General features: G+C 43.4%; 1 protein-coding gene across 1 annotated transcript in view; it reads right to left on the reverse strand.

Moving 5' to 3' along the window:
- Positions 1-7,275: 7,275 nt before the first annotated feature.
- GPER1 (G protein-coupled estrogen receptor 1) overlaps positions 7,276-19,893 on the reverse strand; it is an 85,204-nt gene continuing 72,586 nt past the window's right edge. The window contains exon 2 of the mRNA XM_085630221.1: positions 7,276-8,824. Within this exon, the coding sequence (XP_085486347.1) occupies positions 7,276-8,367 (1,092 nt within the window). The 5' untranslated portion in view covers positions 8,368-8,824. The remainder of the gene's footprint in view (positions 8,825-19,893) is intronic.

A 19,893-nucleotide genomic window follows, 5' to 3' on the forward strand; every position in this document is an offset into this window, starting at 1 on the left:
TACCCCTTTATGGGATACGCCAATGCTTTCTGTTTTATCAGGAGACGTAGTCAGTAAAAGGTGGGGGGAAAAAGGTATAAGTACATTTGCGAATCTCTGTGACCAACATGAAGTTATATCTTTTCCGGAACTTCAACAGAGGTATGGCCTACCAGGTGGACACTTTATAAAGTATCTTCAAATAATAAGCTGCATAACAATAAACCGATCAGTAGAGAGGGTTGGTGACAAAATACCACTACTGGAAGTACTGAGCAAGAAAGAAAGAAGCAAGATCGGTATACTTTATAATTGTCTATTGGAAAAAATTCCTGATGATTTAAATAAGAATGAGACAGCCTGGGCCAGTAAATTAAACAACCCGGACGTGGATATTGACAAGTCTTTTGCCCTATCCAGGCATATTTTATTAAGTTCTAATTTGAAGGCCCAACTTTATAAAACGGTTTTTAATCTATACTATACCCCGGCAAAGCTGCATAGCTGGGGAAAGAGAAATGATGATAAATGTGCTAGATGTGGGGAAGGGCCGGCAGATCTTAAGCATATGTTATACGATTGTAATAAGTTGACCGATTTATTGAAAGAGATATCAAGGTTTTATGGTGAGCTATTCGGACAGCGTTTGGTGATGACACCAACCCTAATGATTCTAGGATATGATTGTTCCTTAGGTCTGGACAGGAAACAAGCTTATTCTCTTTTTATAGGGGCAGCGGTGTATAGGATACTTTTAACCGCACGTTGGAAAGATGTGGAACCCCCAAACTTTCAAATGTGGTTGTCTAGACTGTTGGGAATATACAATCAGGAAAAGGCCCTGTATGCGTGTAGAGGTGTTCGCTGTAAGGTACGGGGGAGGGAGGTCTGGGCATATATCTCAGAATGGTATAGGGAAAGACTGGGGATTGGCTAAGTAATTGTACAATTTTAGAGTATTACTCTGCAGCATTATAGGGGCTTAGCTAACATGAACTATATATTTGTAATTTTGCGTATTTGTACATATGTACTCTCTACCTCCGAATCTTGAAGTTTGAACAGTTGTATTGTATTTATAAAATTCTGTGCTCTTTGAATGAAAAATAAATAAATAAATAAAAATAAACAAATTATTCATCATCACTTGCACTGTATTGCTCGCATTTTCTGCCCCAGCACCCTATGGATCTTTACCTGTTGTGATGGAGGTACCACACCAAACTGAGGAATAAACGCAAGAGAGTGTAATGTGAAGAAGCCTCTGGTAAGAAACGCCAGATGCACCAGTCGCAGAGGATCACAGACTGACCATTGGAACCCTGCAACCATCATGGTAAGCATCAACGTCACATAACTATGGCAACGTGTAATAACACAATGCAGGGGCACGAGGATAAGAAATATGATGTGCATGCCACATACATATCACATTCACCCCCTTATGATTAAAACGTAAAGACTATACAACTGAGAAAACTATCAGAACATTGCAAAATATCATAAACGTATCTAGTAGATCATTTATTTGTATGACGGCGCCGCAAACTGCAGAAAAAGGAACCGTTTTACATAAACATTAGACTAAGTCCATCAGGTATAAGGCTGCTTTGGTCAACCTTTAAGTACCGTTGATATGTTCAACCAGTACTTTTATTCAGGGTCGAATCTTCTGATGTTGATCTCTCGCACACACCAGCATCATCCACAGGAATCACGCGGCTGTCGACCATGTGAGACACCGAAGAAGAACAACAACCCAAACTACGACTGCTCCAACCATGCCAAATGATATGAGAATTCACTGCAGAACTCACACCAACACCAGACCGCAAGAGGAGATCACCACTCCTCCCTAAGGCAGCCTTGCTTTTGCTTCATGACCTGCCATCCTCTATCCTAATAGATCCCTTCCCAACAGATATCACATGGATAGGCTCAGAAAAAGCTTAGACTGACCCAGGTGAACTAGACCAGGATGCCTGATCCTAATTAGGTCACCCACTTTAAAGTCACGCAATTTGGTATGGTGAATTGAGATCTTTGAGAGTCTTTCGTCATCCTCTTAAATTCAGGCAAATCAACCGGATTTTGATTAGGGCACAAATGAGAAATGAACCCAGGGACTAGTTTTGTGACTGGTTCTTTCAAGCACAAGAGTCTGAATGCACTAATACTCGTAGTAGAATGAGGTGTTGTGCGGTAACTCCAATATCTGAACCTCTGAGTGCATTCAACATTCGGCCCAGTAGTGACAGCTAGTAGAATGGTAGCTTTAAATATGTTGTTGATGCACTCAGTGAAACTTTTGATCTGGGGCCAATACAGAGCCACTCTCTGATGCTGTATGCCACCATTGCATAGATTATCTTGCGCTTCAATAGAAACATTTTGGACACCATTGCCTGACACAATGACCTCGGGATATCCTTTAATAGCGCAAACCTCCTCAAAAATCCTGATCACGTTTTAGGTGGACGGCTCCTTGACAAATGTGTAGTGGACCCATTTACAATGCTAATCTATCAAAATTCAAATGTATTCGCTGCCATGTGGTAAGTTGTGCCTTGGGCCCACAAAGTCGATGACCACCTTCTCCCAGGCCACCAAAGGAAAATCAACAGGGAGTAATGGCTGTTCCTAGTAACCAAAATATATCTGCACATTGCACCTGCCACACACTGTAGTACGTAATTCTACAGACATCTCTAAACCTTGCCACCAATAATATTCCTGAGCTGTTTTTTTAGCAACAGTCATGCCTTGATGACCCCCATGAGCCAAAGCTGTCAACCTAGAATGCAAACTGGTTAGGTACCACAACGTCACTTTTTATGAGTTCTCCTTAAATGCTTCGAAAATCTTGCACTTTGCAATATGTTTGCAGCTCTCCATCAAGACTTCTTTCCTTTCGCCACCCTTAGACAATAAATGTTTAACTTCACAAAGAGTTTGTCCTCCAACAAGCAGCTTTATCATTTGTCCTTAGGAACCACCTTAGCAGAATATTCCGCCGCATCTAATCAATCATCAAACATTCATTGTCCTTTCTTAAAAACACCCTCCTCCACAGAATCCTGCAACAACAACCAGGGAAGGAAATCTGCTCTTGAACTCATCTTAGTTGCTACATGGAGTATCTGGAGGAGAGGTTGTTGTCGCACCAGGAAATGATATAGCTTGCTGAGTTCCTAAGAAATATAATGTGTCCAGAGCAGCCTGGAAAGGACACTTGAAAGGAGAACCCCCTGAAATCTGTTCTACAGTTGCAGACAGTCAAACAGTGAGACACCTCTGCCCAGTGATATGCCCTCTTTAGCCTTCTATAGCCAAGGAAGGGAGTGCTCTGCAGAGAAATCTGAAGCCTGCTGTGTAACCCCGGCTGGTGTCTGCCTGATAGTCAGTGTCCCAGAGGTAAAGGGAAGTCACCTGAGTCTGGATGTCATTGAGAAAAATCTGTGAACCTGTTTTGAAGCACCTAGAAACCTGCCTGCTTTCTTGAAAGAGAGAAGGAGCCTGTCAATCCTGTAGGAGGAGTGTCTGACCAGGAGGAGAGAGGTGCAGCATGTCCCAGATGTCTGTGGGGCACCCACAAGAGAGGACTGGGGAGAGTGATCTTGTCAGCAGTGTTGATGGCCCCATAGTCTGTGCGAGATGCAACCCTGTGACTGCAATTTATGAGGTTAGGGCTGTGATTGTGTGTCAGATTGAGCCTGTGCATGGCTCAGCTGCCAGCTGAATATTCAGAAAATCAATATTCCGGCTGGGCATGCCTGCTTGAGTTGTGATCAACCTGTGCATGGCTGCTACTGCCAAAACCTTGTGTTTGATCTGTGTAAGTCTGCAAATACTTGGGGCCAGATGTACGACCCGTTTTTGCATGCGCAAACGGGTTTGCGAACCCATTTGCACATGCAAAAACATTTGGGCCATGAACATAGCCCATTTAGCGAGTCGCAATTTTTTTGCGACTCGCTAAAAAGGTTTTGCGATTCGCTATTTGGAAGGGGCGTTCCCTTCAAAATAGCGAGTCTCAAAATAATGTACTAATGTTTTGCGTCCGCAATTGCAGTCACAAAACACTCGCAGTTACCACTTACTTCATGTAGGTGGTAATGCATTTGCAAATGAGAAGGGGTCCCCAGGGGATCCCTTCCCCTCTGCAAATGCATGCAAAATAATTTTTTAAGGGCAGGCTGAGGTCCCAGGGACCACTGCCTGCCCTTAAAAAATGAAACTAAAATGTTTTATGTTTTTTTTTTTTTAACCTCTTCAGTGCCCCGCCCTTTCCCCGCCCTGTGCCAGGCCTTTCATTAGCGGGCGGGGTTCATGACGAGATAGTCTCGTCATGGGCACAGCGCAACCGCGCTCCATGACGAGACTATCTCGTCATGGGCACTGAAGGGGTTAAATGCATCACGTTTTCCTTTAGGGAAAACGGGCTGCATTTTAGAAAAACACGCTGCTTAATTAAAAAGCAGTCCAAGACATGGTGGTCTGCTGAGCCCAGCAGGCCACCATCCCTGGGAGGGCTGGCATTCACAATGGGGTCGCAAATTGCAAGACCCCATTAAGAATCGCAAAACAGTGTAAACACACTGTTGTACATTTCATGTAGCGCCTCGCAATATGCGACTCGCAATGTGTCGCATATTGCAAGGCGCTAAATGAAAGGGTCATACATCTGGCCCTTGGTGTTGTGATCAGATTGTGTGTGGCGGAGACTGCCCAGAATAACCAGCCCATGGGAGAGCAGCAACTGCCCATTGTAACCGGCCCATATTGAGCCACATCTGCTGAAGTTCATCTGGCACAATAGGAGCTCCAGCAAGGAACTGCCAGCTCTGGTGTGGGTTTGTCACTAAGACTCCGACTTCACGAACACTCACCATTGGTCCGCCTGGGACCGCTTCAAGCTAGGGCAACCATCTTTGCTTCTGCCAGGTGCATTATCAGGTGTGGGACTGGTAGATGAAGCAGGCAACCCAGGAGAGCTGCCAGCTGCTGTGCAACATGTTGCGTATGAGGGTGTGAGTGCACCCGAGAGCCGGGTGGTGGAACTGATCCAATGGGACTATTGCACTGCTGAATGGTTAGAATGTAAGCTGTTAGAACTGAGTGAACATTTTTGGGTGTGATAGAAACTAAATCTGAGCTTTAATGTGCTAATAACCTGCATCCCATAGTTGGGGGTTCCACCAAGTCCAGTGGTGGGGGAATCTGGATCACGTGGGGAGGTAGGGAGAAAGCAGGGGAAGACGCAACACTGCTTGAATAGTATCCAGTGGCACTAAATTGTAGTTGATGTACTATTATGCTCTATTGTGTATTAAAATACATTTTTCTATACAGATAGCACTGGGCTGGACATTATTTTACTGAGCTGTTGTATGATTGTTGAACACTTAGCCTGAGCACTCCTTCACTACCTCCCTGACAAGCCCGGGATTGCTCACCATCACTACCACTCGGAGTCAAGTGCCAACTATGGAAGGGGTTGTACTTGGCCCAGTTTGCAGAGTTATAGTAGGACAAACTCTGGGACACAAGTGACAAATGACCCCTCAACAACCAAGCTTGAGGCCCAGCAGACCCTGGTTCCCTTATGGGCCTTTAACCGGGCCCAACAGGAGTATATCAAGCAATTTGGCACAGTTCAAAGAGGATTTCTTTGTTCCATCTGGAGGCCAATGACCAAGTTGAAAGGTTTAATAAAGTTATTAGAGATATCATTCTGGTGACCTACAATAGTGTCAGGATTTGGAGTAAGAGTCTCCAGGAAATGCTGGTATACTGTCCGGCTTGACATCTGGTTCCTGGGTATTTACTGTTATACATATTGTAGTGTGTATGCCTAGATCAAAGTTGTATCTTTGTCAGTTAAAGAACAGACACAAGATCACAGAGGAGGTTGACAAATTGCTGTCCGTAAACGGCTGGTGAAATCTGAGGAAGATGAAGCAACAGAATGTTAAGACTAAAGGAACATTGACAAAAGTGGTTGTGTGGGTTGGACAGTTGATGAGAGTATGGAAACCATGCGGGCTAAGGTCGACTCTCAACAACTAGTCATGCAGGTTCTTAAAAGAGCTGTCAGACTAAATGGTGGAAAGGTGTATAATTTGGAAACAGTCTACTTGTCCCGGGGTGGATAAAGCATTGTGGACCCCCAGGAGGAGGGTGGGAGTAATGTGTTTTTGGATGTAGAGGTTCCAGTGGAAGGTAGCATGTGGATGGAGCTATAGAGTAAGTGTGAAAGGTATTGTGAGTATGTCAATTGGTGTAAGTAATGCAGATGAGTTCTGGAGGAGAGGTTGTTGTTGCAACAGGGAATGCTGTAGCTTGCTGAGTTCCTAGGAAATATCAATATTTTTTAGTGCAATACAGATATTAGTTATTTTTGTTTCTGGCTGTTGTCAGTCTGTATGTTTGTCGGTGGGCATATTTTGGTAGTGTGTGCTGTTGGTGTGTGGACATGCATGTATAGGTTTTATTGTTTTAGTATGTGTTGTCTGTGGGATTATCTTTTATTTTAAGTGAGGGAGATGTGTGGTAGCGTGCTTGGTATTAGGTGCTTTGAAATATGCAGAGCAGGGATATGTATGAGGCGTGCGGTGATTCATACACTGAGGTTGTGTTGCACTCTATGCTTATCGCTTACGATAACAAAACCAATATAACATTGCTAATTTATCGTGCGCCTCTTCTCTTGTGACAAAACTGTATTAAAATAATCTGAAGCAAAACCTTTGGAGGGATCCTCTCAATGCAAGCCACATAACTAGTTCTATTTTCTTTTTGATCAGCCAATTTTGGAGGAATATTCTATCTTCTACACATTTTTCCAAGACACCATGAGTACTGTTCACATTTATTTTTTCAAACACTGAGGAATCTGAAGATTTTTCACAGCTGTATCTGTACGACCAATACAAGAAGAATATTCAAAATATATTTATTCTTTCGAATTTGACTGCTTAGACTAGCCTGTGCAACAATAAAAATGTTTTTACCTGAAAATTATTCATTCTGTCCAGTCACATTAAGAAGAATCAATCTTGCACCAAACATAAGCAATGAAGTGGTATGATATCCTTCACAAACACAAACCTAATTTTAGAGTGAAGTTATCTCACAACATTACTTAGCAACATCCTCTTTGAAGTTCTTGAAGTTCACAGCAAAAATAAACATGTTTGTGCACTTTACGTCTTCGACCAAGTTACAGGATATTCAATGCATATGTGGATCCCAAGTTAACTGTTCAAATGTTTTCGGAATGATAAAACTTTTTAGTTAGTTACCATACTTTATTTCAGATAGTTCAACGTTTTCAGAGATAGCTGATTTCTCCCCAATAGGGCAGAAGTAATTGAAAGCTACTACTCTTCTTTTTTGTTTAATGTACAGTCGAAGTTTGTCTCTAAAGGTTTCTCCTAAGAAACTGTAAATGATTGGGTTCAGGCAGCTGTTGGAGAAGGCAGCTAAGTTCACAATATGCCCCATCAAGGGGTGGTGGTGCCTGAAAGATTGGTTGCTTGCATAGGTTGCCGGATCACTCTGTTGAAGGAGCCCAACACTAATAAAAACATTTTCAGGGAGCCAGCATATGAAAAATACAAGAACTACCACAAAAATCATCCGGAGAGCCTTCTGTCGCCGAGGACGCAGGCTCTGGTGCTTGTGTGCCCGAACCAGCACCCGAACAATGAGTGAGTAACACAGCCCGATGATGACGAATGGAATGATGAAGCCAAGGGTGATTTCAAGCCACTGGATTTCTTTGACATCTGCAAAACAAAAATTAACATCCCCTGTGTGTTGCACTTGCACAGCAGTAAACGGTACCAGTGCGGCTGAGATTGATGCCATCCAAATAAGGCCACAGTTCAACCGTGCGTGCTGCATAGTTCGAAACACATTGGACTTCATGACTTTCGCAAGAGCGATGTATCGGTCGAAACTCATCCACGTCAGAAAGAAAACGCTACTGTACATGTTGATCTGAAGGAACAAGGACATGAAAGTGCATAGAATTGTGATGTCATAGTATTTCTTATTGAGGTTGAACACCTCGATTATTGAGTCAGCGACTAGGATGAGGTCAGCTACCGCCAGGTTAATGAAGTACAGATCCGGTATTGTCATTTTTTCACGAAAGCGAATGTTCACAACCAAAATCAACATATTCCCAAAAATACCAACTGGGAACAGCAAAATAGTGTAGAGGCAGGAGAGGATGAGACTGATGACGTAGTGCTTGTTGACATCAGCTCTGCTGTTTTCCAAGCCGAACGGTGTGCTTTCATTGAACACTTGGGATCCATTGAGCTCAAAGGAGGAGAGGTTATAGAGAACAGATGTTTCTCCTCTAGTGTAAACTTCCATTTTGTGAAATCACAGCAGAAAAGGGAGCCTTTATATGCTTCAGTTGATTTGGAGTGCCAACTTGGGATTTTCCAGCGTGGCTACAAGTTCTGTTCAAATATTTTCTTCTCTAACTAGTTATCACATTTTGAAATAAATGTAGCTCAGCATCAAACCGTCCACGCGTCTAGTAATGAAAAATCTGAAATGATGCCAATAAAGCTTTGCAGAAGCACCTTTTTGAGCTGCCGGCTGTAAATACTTGTCTCTGCGATCTCAAAATTTGAGACGCCAATTCACAAGTTGATGTTTCCTTTCCATGGTGATCCCCCTGATGTGTCCTCTTTTGGTTCATGAAGTGTCTTTGGTAGAATTTCTGAAAGTAATATCTTCATGGTTTTCCTCATTCCACAGTAGACTCAGATTATACAGTGCTGTGTTGATGGGGTCACCTCTTTGGTCGTGTAGATGCTTAGACCTGTAAGGAAAAGATGAAGAAAAAGTATGATTAATTGATTAGGTGTTTGATTTGACTTTATGATGCTCTCTGAGCTGGGTTACTCCCATATGACATAGACAAATTATGTGTGCTGTGTCATGCTACTTTTTATATTGCTTTATTTAACATTTTAATGTAGCACAGCTACACCTAAGACAAAGGTGATTCATCTCTGTTTTGTCTTCCCTTCCTTTGCTGTCAGAAAAGAAAATATTTCTGTATTTACATAGGAGTTGGTTACAATCCTTTGGTGCAGATCTATTATTTTAGTTGAATCTATTTATGCGGGATGCGACACATGTTCACATGTGCTCTGCTCTCTGAGGCACCATTGGGCAGTTAGAAGGACTCTATAAAAATAAATAAAATAAATATTTACCCTTAATTGCTAATGACAATTGTGAGAAAGTCATCCTTTTTGCCCTGATCACCCCCATTTGTGACTGATAGTGGTAGTTACTGACTCTGATTGTGTCCTGGACTCTGCTAACCAGGCCCAGGGCCAGTGCTCTGTTTAGAAGGTACATACATGGTAATCAGGTGTAATTACAATTGGTTCTGACAACCTACCTATAAGTCCCTATTATGTGGTAGGGCATGTAGGTTTAGAGCAATGTGCGTGCACTGATTTGGTGTCTGCTGTTATTTTAAAGGTAGCCTTGCTTGGCAGCCTACTTTTAAAATAAAACTGTGACAAAATTTGCCTTTGTAATTAATAACACTTCCAAATTCGTAAATTACCTTTTTATTACATATAACAGTAGGTTCCCTAAGGGTAGGGTGTTTTGTTACAAAAAGCAGGGACATTATAAAAGATGTTTGAAATGCCTTGATGAGTGTGAAACTGCCAATTTTGCTTTTCCCCATTGTAGCGTTGCTAGCTTCATAGGCTACCATGGGAAAACTTTCCTAAACATTAATAAAGCCTAACTTTTGACAGGAGTGAGCTAGAACAATTATTCAAAGTATCAAAATAATAGTTACAATAAATCCAACAACTTGTCAAGGTTAGATTTATTATAACTTTGCAAGGAGTAGTTATAGAATTTGCTTTCCTGAAGTTACCAACAGCAGCCCTGTAGTAGCCTCTTCTGATTGGCCAGACTTTGACAGGCAGAGCCAAACTGCTCCTGATTATGTGTGAAGCGGCATGAGCTGAAACAAAGAGACCATCTGGTTGAAGGAGATCTGCTGCTGCAGATGCCAGGACCGGTAGGGGGTTGGGTAGCAAAACTTGTCTTCAAAGGGAGAATGATAGATAGCACAGGAACCAGGCCCTCCCCCACTTCCTGCACCCCTAGCCAGATGGGAGCCCCTCTAATTCGATTAGGAGAGAGGCTGGCAGGGAAGCGTAGGGAAAATTTAGCCACACCTATGGGTTATGTCACCCAGACCTGAACTCCCAGGAGAAATTTTCTCCATTTTTATTTTGAGTGAGAAGTGCTTTCTGGGATAAAAATATGGCACACTTCTAAGGAAGTGGTCATCACACAGGGTGACAACTTTAAACCCATTGGTTAGGGGTGCCCCCACTCTTGCCAGCCCAGAAACCTGAATACATTTTCAGATCCCTGATTGAAAACATCTGAAGAAGAAGAACTTCCCTGCTGAATCCCTGGTCTGCACAAAGAGAGGGCTGCACTCACAAGGACTGCATCTGCTGCACACTCAAAGCTTCACAAAAGAGGACTTTGCCTGGCTTCCAAGATCAAGCAGTGGACTCCCTGATCAGTAACAGAAGCAAAAGATCTGAAAGAAGTCATCTGCATTAACTCCAACAAACACAAGCCCAGCTGACCAGCTTCACCTGGACTTTTCTAAATTTGGCCAGGTGCATTGTCGATATTGTAGTCCTAAACCACCAAGAAGCATCTCAGAGTTTCTAGACCATTGGCTTGTGTTGTGGACCCTCAAAGACCCTCAAGAGACCTTCTGGAATAAGATCCAGGAGTTAGAGAACTTTTGGACAGCTTTCTGGAAAAAGCTCCATAAGCTCACCTACCTAGATGACGCGAGTCAAGCCGGCAAACACGAACTACGACTCAGTCTGACTTGCAGGTTTGACTCACTCAAAGCTTCGCAGCCCTGTGACGATGAAGCCACAGACCTCCAGTACTCACTGAGGCTTTGCGACGCAGCAGGCCACGTCATCGAACCGGAAGCTGAATTGCCGAAGCCGATCTCTCAACATCAAGACAAAAAGATCCATAAAAGTGACTAAGTGCAAAGGTAACATTTTGACTGGCCCCAAACACCCAACATTTCCGACCCGTGCTCCATTGCTGGCAGCCTGAAACTTTGACTTGGTCTCGGTCAAGCACGACCGGATAGCCGTGGTTGGCGAATGTCACTTTTTGGCGCTAGAAAGCTAGTTTTTACATTTAACATTTAAAAATGTGTATCTTTGGTTCCCTACATTGGATTGTTGTCGTTTTGGTGTCATTTTAAAGGTAAAAATAGTCTTTATATAAATTGGTGTTGGCTTTTTATTGTGTCTTGTGTCTTTCTTATTTAATGTTTTGATGATATTACATGGCTTTCTCCTAAGTTAAGCCTGACAGCTTGTCAGCCAAGCTATCAAAGGTTGAACAAGGATTAATTTATTGATGCTTAACTGAACTTAATTTGTGATTGTGGTGCTATTACTAGTTGTAGGTACCTACCTGCACCTACTAATAAACCACCTTCCAACAACAATGTGTTGAAAGTACTTCAGCTGTATGTCTGAAATAATCTTAATATGTAAGGGATAAAGTACCCCCTGCCATACATTATAAGGATTTTGCAAGTCACAGAGGAGTTCCATAACCATATCGAGGAATAAGGCCAAAGGTCGAGTTCTTTTATAAGGTTATGGATCTCAAAGGTGACTTGCAATATCTTATCATGTATGGCAGGGGATACTTTATCCCATATAATACATGGCCACACCATCTTTTTTCCTACAAACCACTTAAAAATTTGCGGCATAGCTCTTTCGTAAAGAGAGAGAGCATGTTTTCAAACATGAAGAATTAAAATAGAATCTCTAGTGTAAAATTAAACACATCAAAAACATGTTACATATTTGTTGTAAAAAGATATTAGAAACAGTTCAATACAAGTCAGTTAAAAAAACTGCAGTAACTTAGAATGTGTATAAACATGAAGTATTAAAAACATAAAGTTCTTTCTTCTAGTCACTGGAAGCTAGAAAAAATAGAGCAGAAGCAAGAAAACAACATTTATTTTTTGTTGCTTTAAACAGCTGCTCTGTGGCCTGACTTGCCTTTCATCTCAGCTGCTGGCTCTGACAGCATGCATTGTGAAGTCAGAACTCAACTGCAATCACTTACTAGAGTCGGGTTCTGACGTCTTTTATTTATAATCGGCAACTGAGTGCGTCACTAGTGGCCGATTATAAATAAATTAGAGAGGTGCATTTATACAGGGATTGCAGTATACCACGTATTGTAAAATAAGCTGTACATTTCAGCCTACTAAATGTTGACCTTTATGTGTTAATTTACCTATATGCTGGTACAAGCCATAGGGCCTGATGACGAACTTGGCGGAAGGATACTCCTTCATCATGTTGTAGACGTGTGCACCACACATGCATGCACCTACTAGATGATGTCTTTTTAGCAACAGATCCGAGTTGTATTGGTAACTAGAAATAAAATAAAATGTTCAAAAGCTTTTTTTTTTTCCAAAGCAGGCGGGAGCCGAAGCAGCACTGGAGTGGGTGGGCAGAATGGTGAAGCAACATGGGTGACAGAGGGGGATGAATAGAGAAGCAACAGAGGGGAGGGGATAACGACAAAGTAACACCAGAGGGGAAGTTAAAGCAACGGAAGGAGGGCAGGAGGGGATGCTAAAGCAATGGGGGAGGGCAGGAGCGAAAGCAACATGGGGGGGGGGAAAGCAACACAGAGGGCACATGTGTGGCAGCAATGAGTAGGAGCAGATAGGTAGGTGCAAGAGGTAGGAAGACTGGCGCTTCACAGAGAGCAACACAGAGTGCAGTTGGGGAGATGTACATGATAGAGATTCCTCAAAAACACACACACGCAGGAACCACTGCCAAACTTCAGAATCGTCTCCAGCGCATACAGAACGCCTCCGCACGACTCATCCTCAACATCCCTCGCCACAGCCACATATCCGCCCACCTGAGAAACCTCCACTGGCTCCCCGTCAACAAAAGGATCACGTTCAGGCTGCTCACCCACGCACACAAGGCGCTCCACGACATGGGCTCCGAATACCTCAACAGCCGCCTCTCGTTCTACACCCCCACCCGCCAGCTCCGCTCCACCAGCCTCGCCCTCGCCACCGTCCCACGGATTCGCAGAACCACCACCGGAGGAAGATCATTCTCCTACCTGGCAGCGAAGACTTGGAACTCCCTCCCCAAACACCTACGACTGACCCAAGACCATCTCACCTTGAGGAAACACCTCAAGACCTGGCTTTTCGAGCAGTAGCGCCCCCCCCCCCCCCCCCCCCCTCAGCGCCTTGAGACCCTCACGGGTGAGTAGCACGCTCTATAAATGTATTGATTGATTGATTGATTGACACACGCTAACGGAGTGCTTCACACACAAGAAAAAAGCAGTGTCAGAAATGCAAGAAGTGGAAGCAGCGATGCCAGGCAGTCAGACATTGTTAAAAGGCAACGCTCTCTTGAACGGACAAACACAACATTGAAAAACTGGACTATGATTAAGAAGTAGGCAAATGATAGTGACAAGAAAAGCCAACCAATGGCAAGCAAGTGGAGGACTACCAACCCCTCTATGTTCTAGATAAGCCACAATATGCCATGCAACAGACAGCGCATGCACTGTCTAGTAGGCCTGACCTAAAAACATTAAACCTTGGCATGGCATACATGCCCTCAGAGCAGGATGACTAATGTGTGTTTCTTAACCTTTTACAGCGTACAGTCCTTTGGCCAGTTCCATCAGTACTGCATGGCAGTTGATAAATGTGACACGCTTAAAGAGAGCTTTATCCACCTTTCTAGGAGCGAAACTGAGCAAATGACATGCCAGTGATGGTCATGGGAGATGGAGAGGGCAGCTGTACCAGCAAAAAGGTCTGTCTACATTTTGCAGGCATACAGAAGAGAGCAGTTTTAAGTCGTTTGAGTCAGCAGGTGCCAGTACACCTGACTGAAACTAGATGCTATCAATTTCTGTTGTTCATCCAGAAGCTTTGTTGGGAGCTAGTGGAAGTCCTTTCAGGATTAGAGCTTGGTTACAGGCACCATATCCTCACCCTGTACTTTCCACATGCAAAGTGCAGGAAGACTTTATAGCGGCACTGCATTTATAGATGCACAAACACTGGGGATGAGAGTGGGTCACTTTCTCTCCATTGAAGGCCATTGAGAGCTTGCCTGCATGTGGATATGTGTGTGGGAAGATGGTGGTTAGGGCCTGTTAACAAGGAAGGCCTGGGAGTTACCTCCAGCTCCACCCTCCAGCTCATGCCCTCTAGTTCTCTTTTCTTCCCTTAGTGCCCTGAAGCCCATCTCAGATGTGCCTCTCTCTCAAATCACCCATAATGGAACAGGTAATGGAAGAAATATGCAAGAATGTAAGTATGTGGTATTTGTATAGCATGAACCTAACGTAAAGGCAGTGAAGTGACATGCGAGGTCCCTGGCTTCTGGGAAAGGAAGTAGATTGCTGTTGCATTGTGATGTAGTGTTCTTTAAAGATAGGTACCTTCGGTTCTTTCCCTAATTGGAATAGGCTTTGGGGTACCCCAGCTGGAAAAAGGACGTTAATCCAGATCCCGAATACATAAATAAGGGAAGGTCTGTTGCTCTCTTTTTGCATATCTGTGTGTCTAGTCTCCTGGATTCCGGACAGAGGAATTGCCATGAGCCACCAGAGAGGGTGAACTTGTCAACCCGATATGTGGGGATGCTGGATGTGATGGCTCTGTAAATGATGCAGCTGGTTTTGAAGATGGTGAGGGGCAGCCAGGTGATCCAGTAGAGTTTCATCAGGATGGGGGTGATGTGGTCATATTACTTTATTCCCTGGGTGAGACATGCTGTGGCATGTAGGATGCCTTTGGGAGCACTGAGTGGAGTCTGGCAGGCTATCGAGCAGGACATTGTCAACATCCAGAAGTGAGTGTTAACCTGCTTAAACAGTAGTTCTCAAGTCACTATGTGCAAGGAATTGATTCACATTTCTTTAATAGACACAGCTGGTACCAGGATGTGCTTTTTTCTTGGCAATGTGTCCATTTAAGGTGAGGTTGGTGTCCGAGGTCAATCGAAGTGACTTTGACATGTTTGAAAGGGTTCACTGATAGAATTTTGATGTAACAAACATCGATGTTAAAAATATCGAGAAAAAACTATCGACCACAAAAATATCGACTCTCATACCTTAACAGGTAGGTACAAAAATATTGACTCATAAATATCGACGTAAAAAATATAGATGTACAAAATATTGTTTTAAATATATATAAAATAAAATAATATACATCAAATCTATTAAATACTAATATTATTTTTAACAAAATAAATTACATTTAATATACATTTTAGCTAAATAGAACAAATAAACTTAATTAAAATAAATTTCAACACACAAACATTATAATTTATACATATACATATATTTCCTTAAAATGTATTTATTAACTATTATCTTGATCTCATTTTTAAACTTTAAAATTATATAAAAATAAAATATATATATCAATAATTTTAAATAAAAAAATTCCATAATACATTAAAACCTTAAACTATTAAAAGAAATGTAAAATAACAGTTCCCAATACAATAAGTTGTAACAGTAGGCAAAGTGCTGGATAGCAGAATAATTAAATTTACTATTCCAACTCAAGTGAGTGCAAACGTACGGAAAGTTTTGGATAGCAGAGGGGTAAAAACTACTATTGCCACTCCAGTGATAGCAACAGTAGGGAAAGTGTTGGATAGCGGAGGGGAAAAAATTACTATTCCAACTCCAGTGAGTGCAACAGTGGGGAAAGTGTTGGATAGCGGAGGGGTAAAAATGACTATTCCCACTCGAGTGATGGCAACAGTAGGGAAAGTGTTGGCTAGCGGATGGGTAAAAATTACTATTCCCATTCGAAAGAGTGCAACAGTAGGGAAAGTTTTGGATAGCGGAGGGGTAAAAAATTCTATCCCCACTCCAAAGAGTGTAAAAGTAGGGAAAGTGTTGGAAAGTGGAGGGGAAAAAATTACTGATCATTTGAGAAATCTCATTAAAATTCATTGAAATATGGAATGTCCATAGCAAGTAGTAGAAGAAGCAGGTCCAAAATTTGCTTGTGGTCGAAATAAATGTTCTTTATTCATAAGATATATTTAAATGTTTAAAATCCAAAGATCATACAAATGATTCTTTTAGCCAACGCGTTTCGTCTCTGTCTAGACTTCTTCAGGGCTCAAGGTTCAATATTTGTGGATTCAATTACATTCCACTAGCAATAGGAACTATCCTTGAGTACGGACGTTTTAGAACGCTGCTGGCCACCCTGCCTATTCCTGTTATTTCTTTATGAACATCTAATTCAGATGACTATTTTGACACCGTATTTATTTGTGTCATTGAAACTTTCCTTTTGCTAGTATAATATAACTCCCCGTCCTGAGCCCTAAAACCTGGCCCCAGCCCTGAAAACTACCCATCCCCAACCCTGCACAAAAAACTACTCGCCAAGCCGCAGGCAGTAAGGAAGTAAGCAGGAAGTCTGGACAGGAAGTCTCCAACACCTCCCACCCCCCGCCCATCTGCTCCAAATCTAGAGCGCTGACTCCCTTTACCATGCATATGCCTTTACCGCCATTACAACGGAAATTGTTGTAAAGACATGCGTGGTAAAGGAATATGCATGGTAAAGGCAAACGTGGAAACGCTGGCGTTCTTACGGTACGCGTAGTTCCACCCTCGCTTTTAATGCCGTTTCCAGCCTGGAAATATTATAGTCATTTTAACGAGGAAGGTGCACCAGTGATGTCAATGGGATTATACTCCCAAACATCTGAGTCCACACTCCTCAGACTGGTACCATGTTGCAGTTACATCACCCCCAGGAAATCTTTGAACATGTGATCCATTCTTGATTTAACTATTTGCTGAGACTGGTGACTGGACAGCAAGGGGAGTTGTCCACAGTGGCGATAGAGTAGCAAGATTCACAATTCAGGGTGGCACAGACAGTGTCCTCGCTCTAGCCCGTAGGCCTAGTAAGTCTAGAAACATCACTTATTTTCATTGTCATGGTCATGAGCTGTGGTCTGTAGCGTATCTCGAGCCAACCAGGGAGATTGTCTCACATCCATCCTCCTCAAGTAAATATATAAGGCCTGCGCTCCTACCATGTCAACCATCCCATCCTCAGCCACACCCTGACATCTCCAATGGGATTCACAGGCAACGACCTTCACTGGTTCTCCTCCTACCTATTCCACACCAGTTCATTCACATGGGCACCTCTAGGATGCATCATTCGCAAATTTGAACAAGGTTCCACTTGTCTGTATTGCATTTGCGGGCAAAACTCACCATCAAGAGGCCCTGAGACCACAGATGCCACACTATTCGTGTACAAGAAGGTTTCAACATAGGCTTCCCCCAGGACCGCATTCTATTCTGGGCATGCTCGAAGGCACGATAGCCCTGAAGGGTTCTGCTCAGTGAGTGATAGCGGATGATGAGCTGAGAGTTGGGAGGAAGGAGTATGGTGGTATGAGGGATACTAGATAGATAAAGGGCAGGATGCCAGCATTCGATCTCTCATCTTGCACCTGCCATACAAGACTACAGGTATTTAATTGTGATGGTTTGGTGTGGTTAGGGTTATATTCATTCCTAAACAAGATGCCATCTTCCAATTTGTGCTGCCAGAAATTCCCTGTCCAAGATGGTGTGTGACCATTTTCCTGGGAAGTAATTTCCTGTTTTGCTCATACAAAGTATACAAAGGGCAGCTTGAATATGAGAAGGATTTGTTGCTTTTCACTTTTCACTTTTCATTGTGTTCCTCACCCAATTTAGAAACTGCTTGTTCCAGATTTTTGCTCCTTTCTTCTGCAGCTGTTTTTCTCTACCGGATTCCTCAGCCTTGAAGAATACGCTAAATTCTTTCTCTAACCTGACTTAGGATATTAGTGGTGGATAGTTGCTTCTACTGCGCTGCAAAGATCTTCATCTTTAACTTCAACCATCTGAAGGAGACATCTGATATCTTTCACGTGTATGTTAAGTGCAGGGTGGCACCCATTGTTCAGGCAATCACAAACAAAACATGGGAAAGCTTCACTGAATCTGGTCGATGACAGTCTCCCATCATTTTCAACCTCCGCATCGAGCCCCTTCAGGCTCACTCCTAGATTACAGCATCAAAATTCACCAATATGCCCCTGATGTACACCTCGACTTGAAAGTCTGCTCTGCTCCAGACAACCTGCTCCTCAATCAATGCCTGCACCTTATCCAGACCTCAATTCTACCAAGACAAAGTTGCTGATATTTGACAAGAACAAAAAACAACAACAACCAGCTCAAACATGGCACAATGACATGGACACAGCAGATTTTAACCAAGACTTTCAAACAGAATATCGAGTACAAAATATTGAGTTGCACAAATATCGAGTCATTAATATCATGGATCAGGAATATCGACAGCAAGAATATCGTGGTCAAGAATATCGACCTAAGGTAAGTAATATTGATTTTAAAAATATCAACGTGTTTAATATCGTTTGCAAAAATGAAGGGGCTTATTATGATGGCGTAATGATCGCCACCGACCGCTACGCCATCATAACATTAAACACCCCCTGCCATATTATGATGGCGGGGGGTATCGCGGCAGACGCAAAGTCCGTCTGCTGCTTTTCCGCCGCTCGGCAATCGTTCCAATTGCCGGCCGGGCAGTGCTCGGCCAGTAACATGGCGGTGGTGCCTAGCAGCACCGCCAGCCAAATTACAATGTGGCTTGCGGACAGGCCTTGGGGGCCCGTGGTGGGCCCCCAGGGGATAGGGGGTCTACTGGGGGGTACCCAATGGCCCCCCCTGCAGTTCCCTGCACCAAGTGCCAGGCTGCACGTGGTGCCTGCCACGTGGTGCACGGAATCGCCAGGCATGCGATTTTGACATCTGGGGGCCCATTTTAGAGCTCAGGGCGAGGGGTTGGGGTGTTTTAAGGGCTGGGGTTGGGTAGGTTTTAAAGGGTGGGTTTTAGGACTCAGGGAGGGGGGCTGGAATGCAACCTTTACCACTCATTTATCTTTACCAATCCTGTCTTTACAACAAAATGTGTTGTAAAGGCTTGCGTGATAAAGACATGCGTGGTAAGACGCTGTTGTGGTAAAGACCACGTTGTTAAGGCATGCGAAGTAACCGCATGCGTGGTTCCATCGTACAACCTTTCCAGGGATGTGGCACCTTCCAAATAGTGATGGGGTTGTGTATGTTACTGGGGCACAGGCAGCCACGGTCCGTGCAGGCAACAGTAGTGGGGCAGCGCTGGGGGTTATTTTGAGGGATGATGCAGAGGGGAAATTAATTATTTATTTAATTTTCCCTCTGCGTCATCCTTCAAAATCACCCCCCACGCGGCACCACTGCTGGTAACTGTACGGACCGCAACTGGGCACATGGCTGATCCGGACTACTCAGGACCTGATTACAAGTACAGGCGCCATTTATCGCACTTTGTAAATAACGCTATGACAGGGTTCTTTATTTATCGGGTGCGATAAATAGCGCCTATTTCGAGTTTCTAGAGAATACATTCGAATTTTGGTGTTTAACGCACTACAATCCACATGATACTCTAATTACTATATGGTTCCACCTGTAAAATTTTGACAAGTTTCACGCTTGCAGGTAGTGCAGAACTCGGCCGCACGGGCAATCTTTGGCCTCGGCCATCGATCCCATGCTGCGGGACTGCTGGAGTCTCTTCACTGGCTGCCAATTCAGAAACGCATTGAGTTTAAGGCTCTCACCATGGCGTTTAAGGCACTCCATGGCACTGGTGCCCTCTATCTGAGG

The sequence above is a fragment of the Triturus cristatus genome, chromosome 10 (assembly GCF_964204655.1).
Source record: "Triturus cristatus chromosome 10, aTriCri1.1, whole genome shotgun sequence".
Lineage (NCBI taxonomy): Eukaryota > Metazoa > Chordata > Amphibia > Caudata > Salamandridae > Triturus > Triturus cristatus.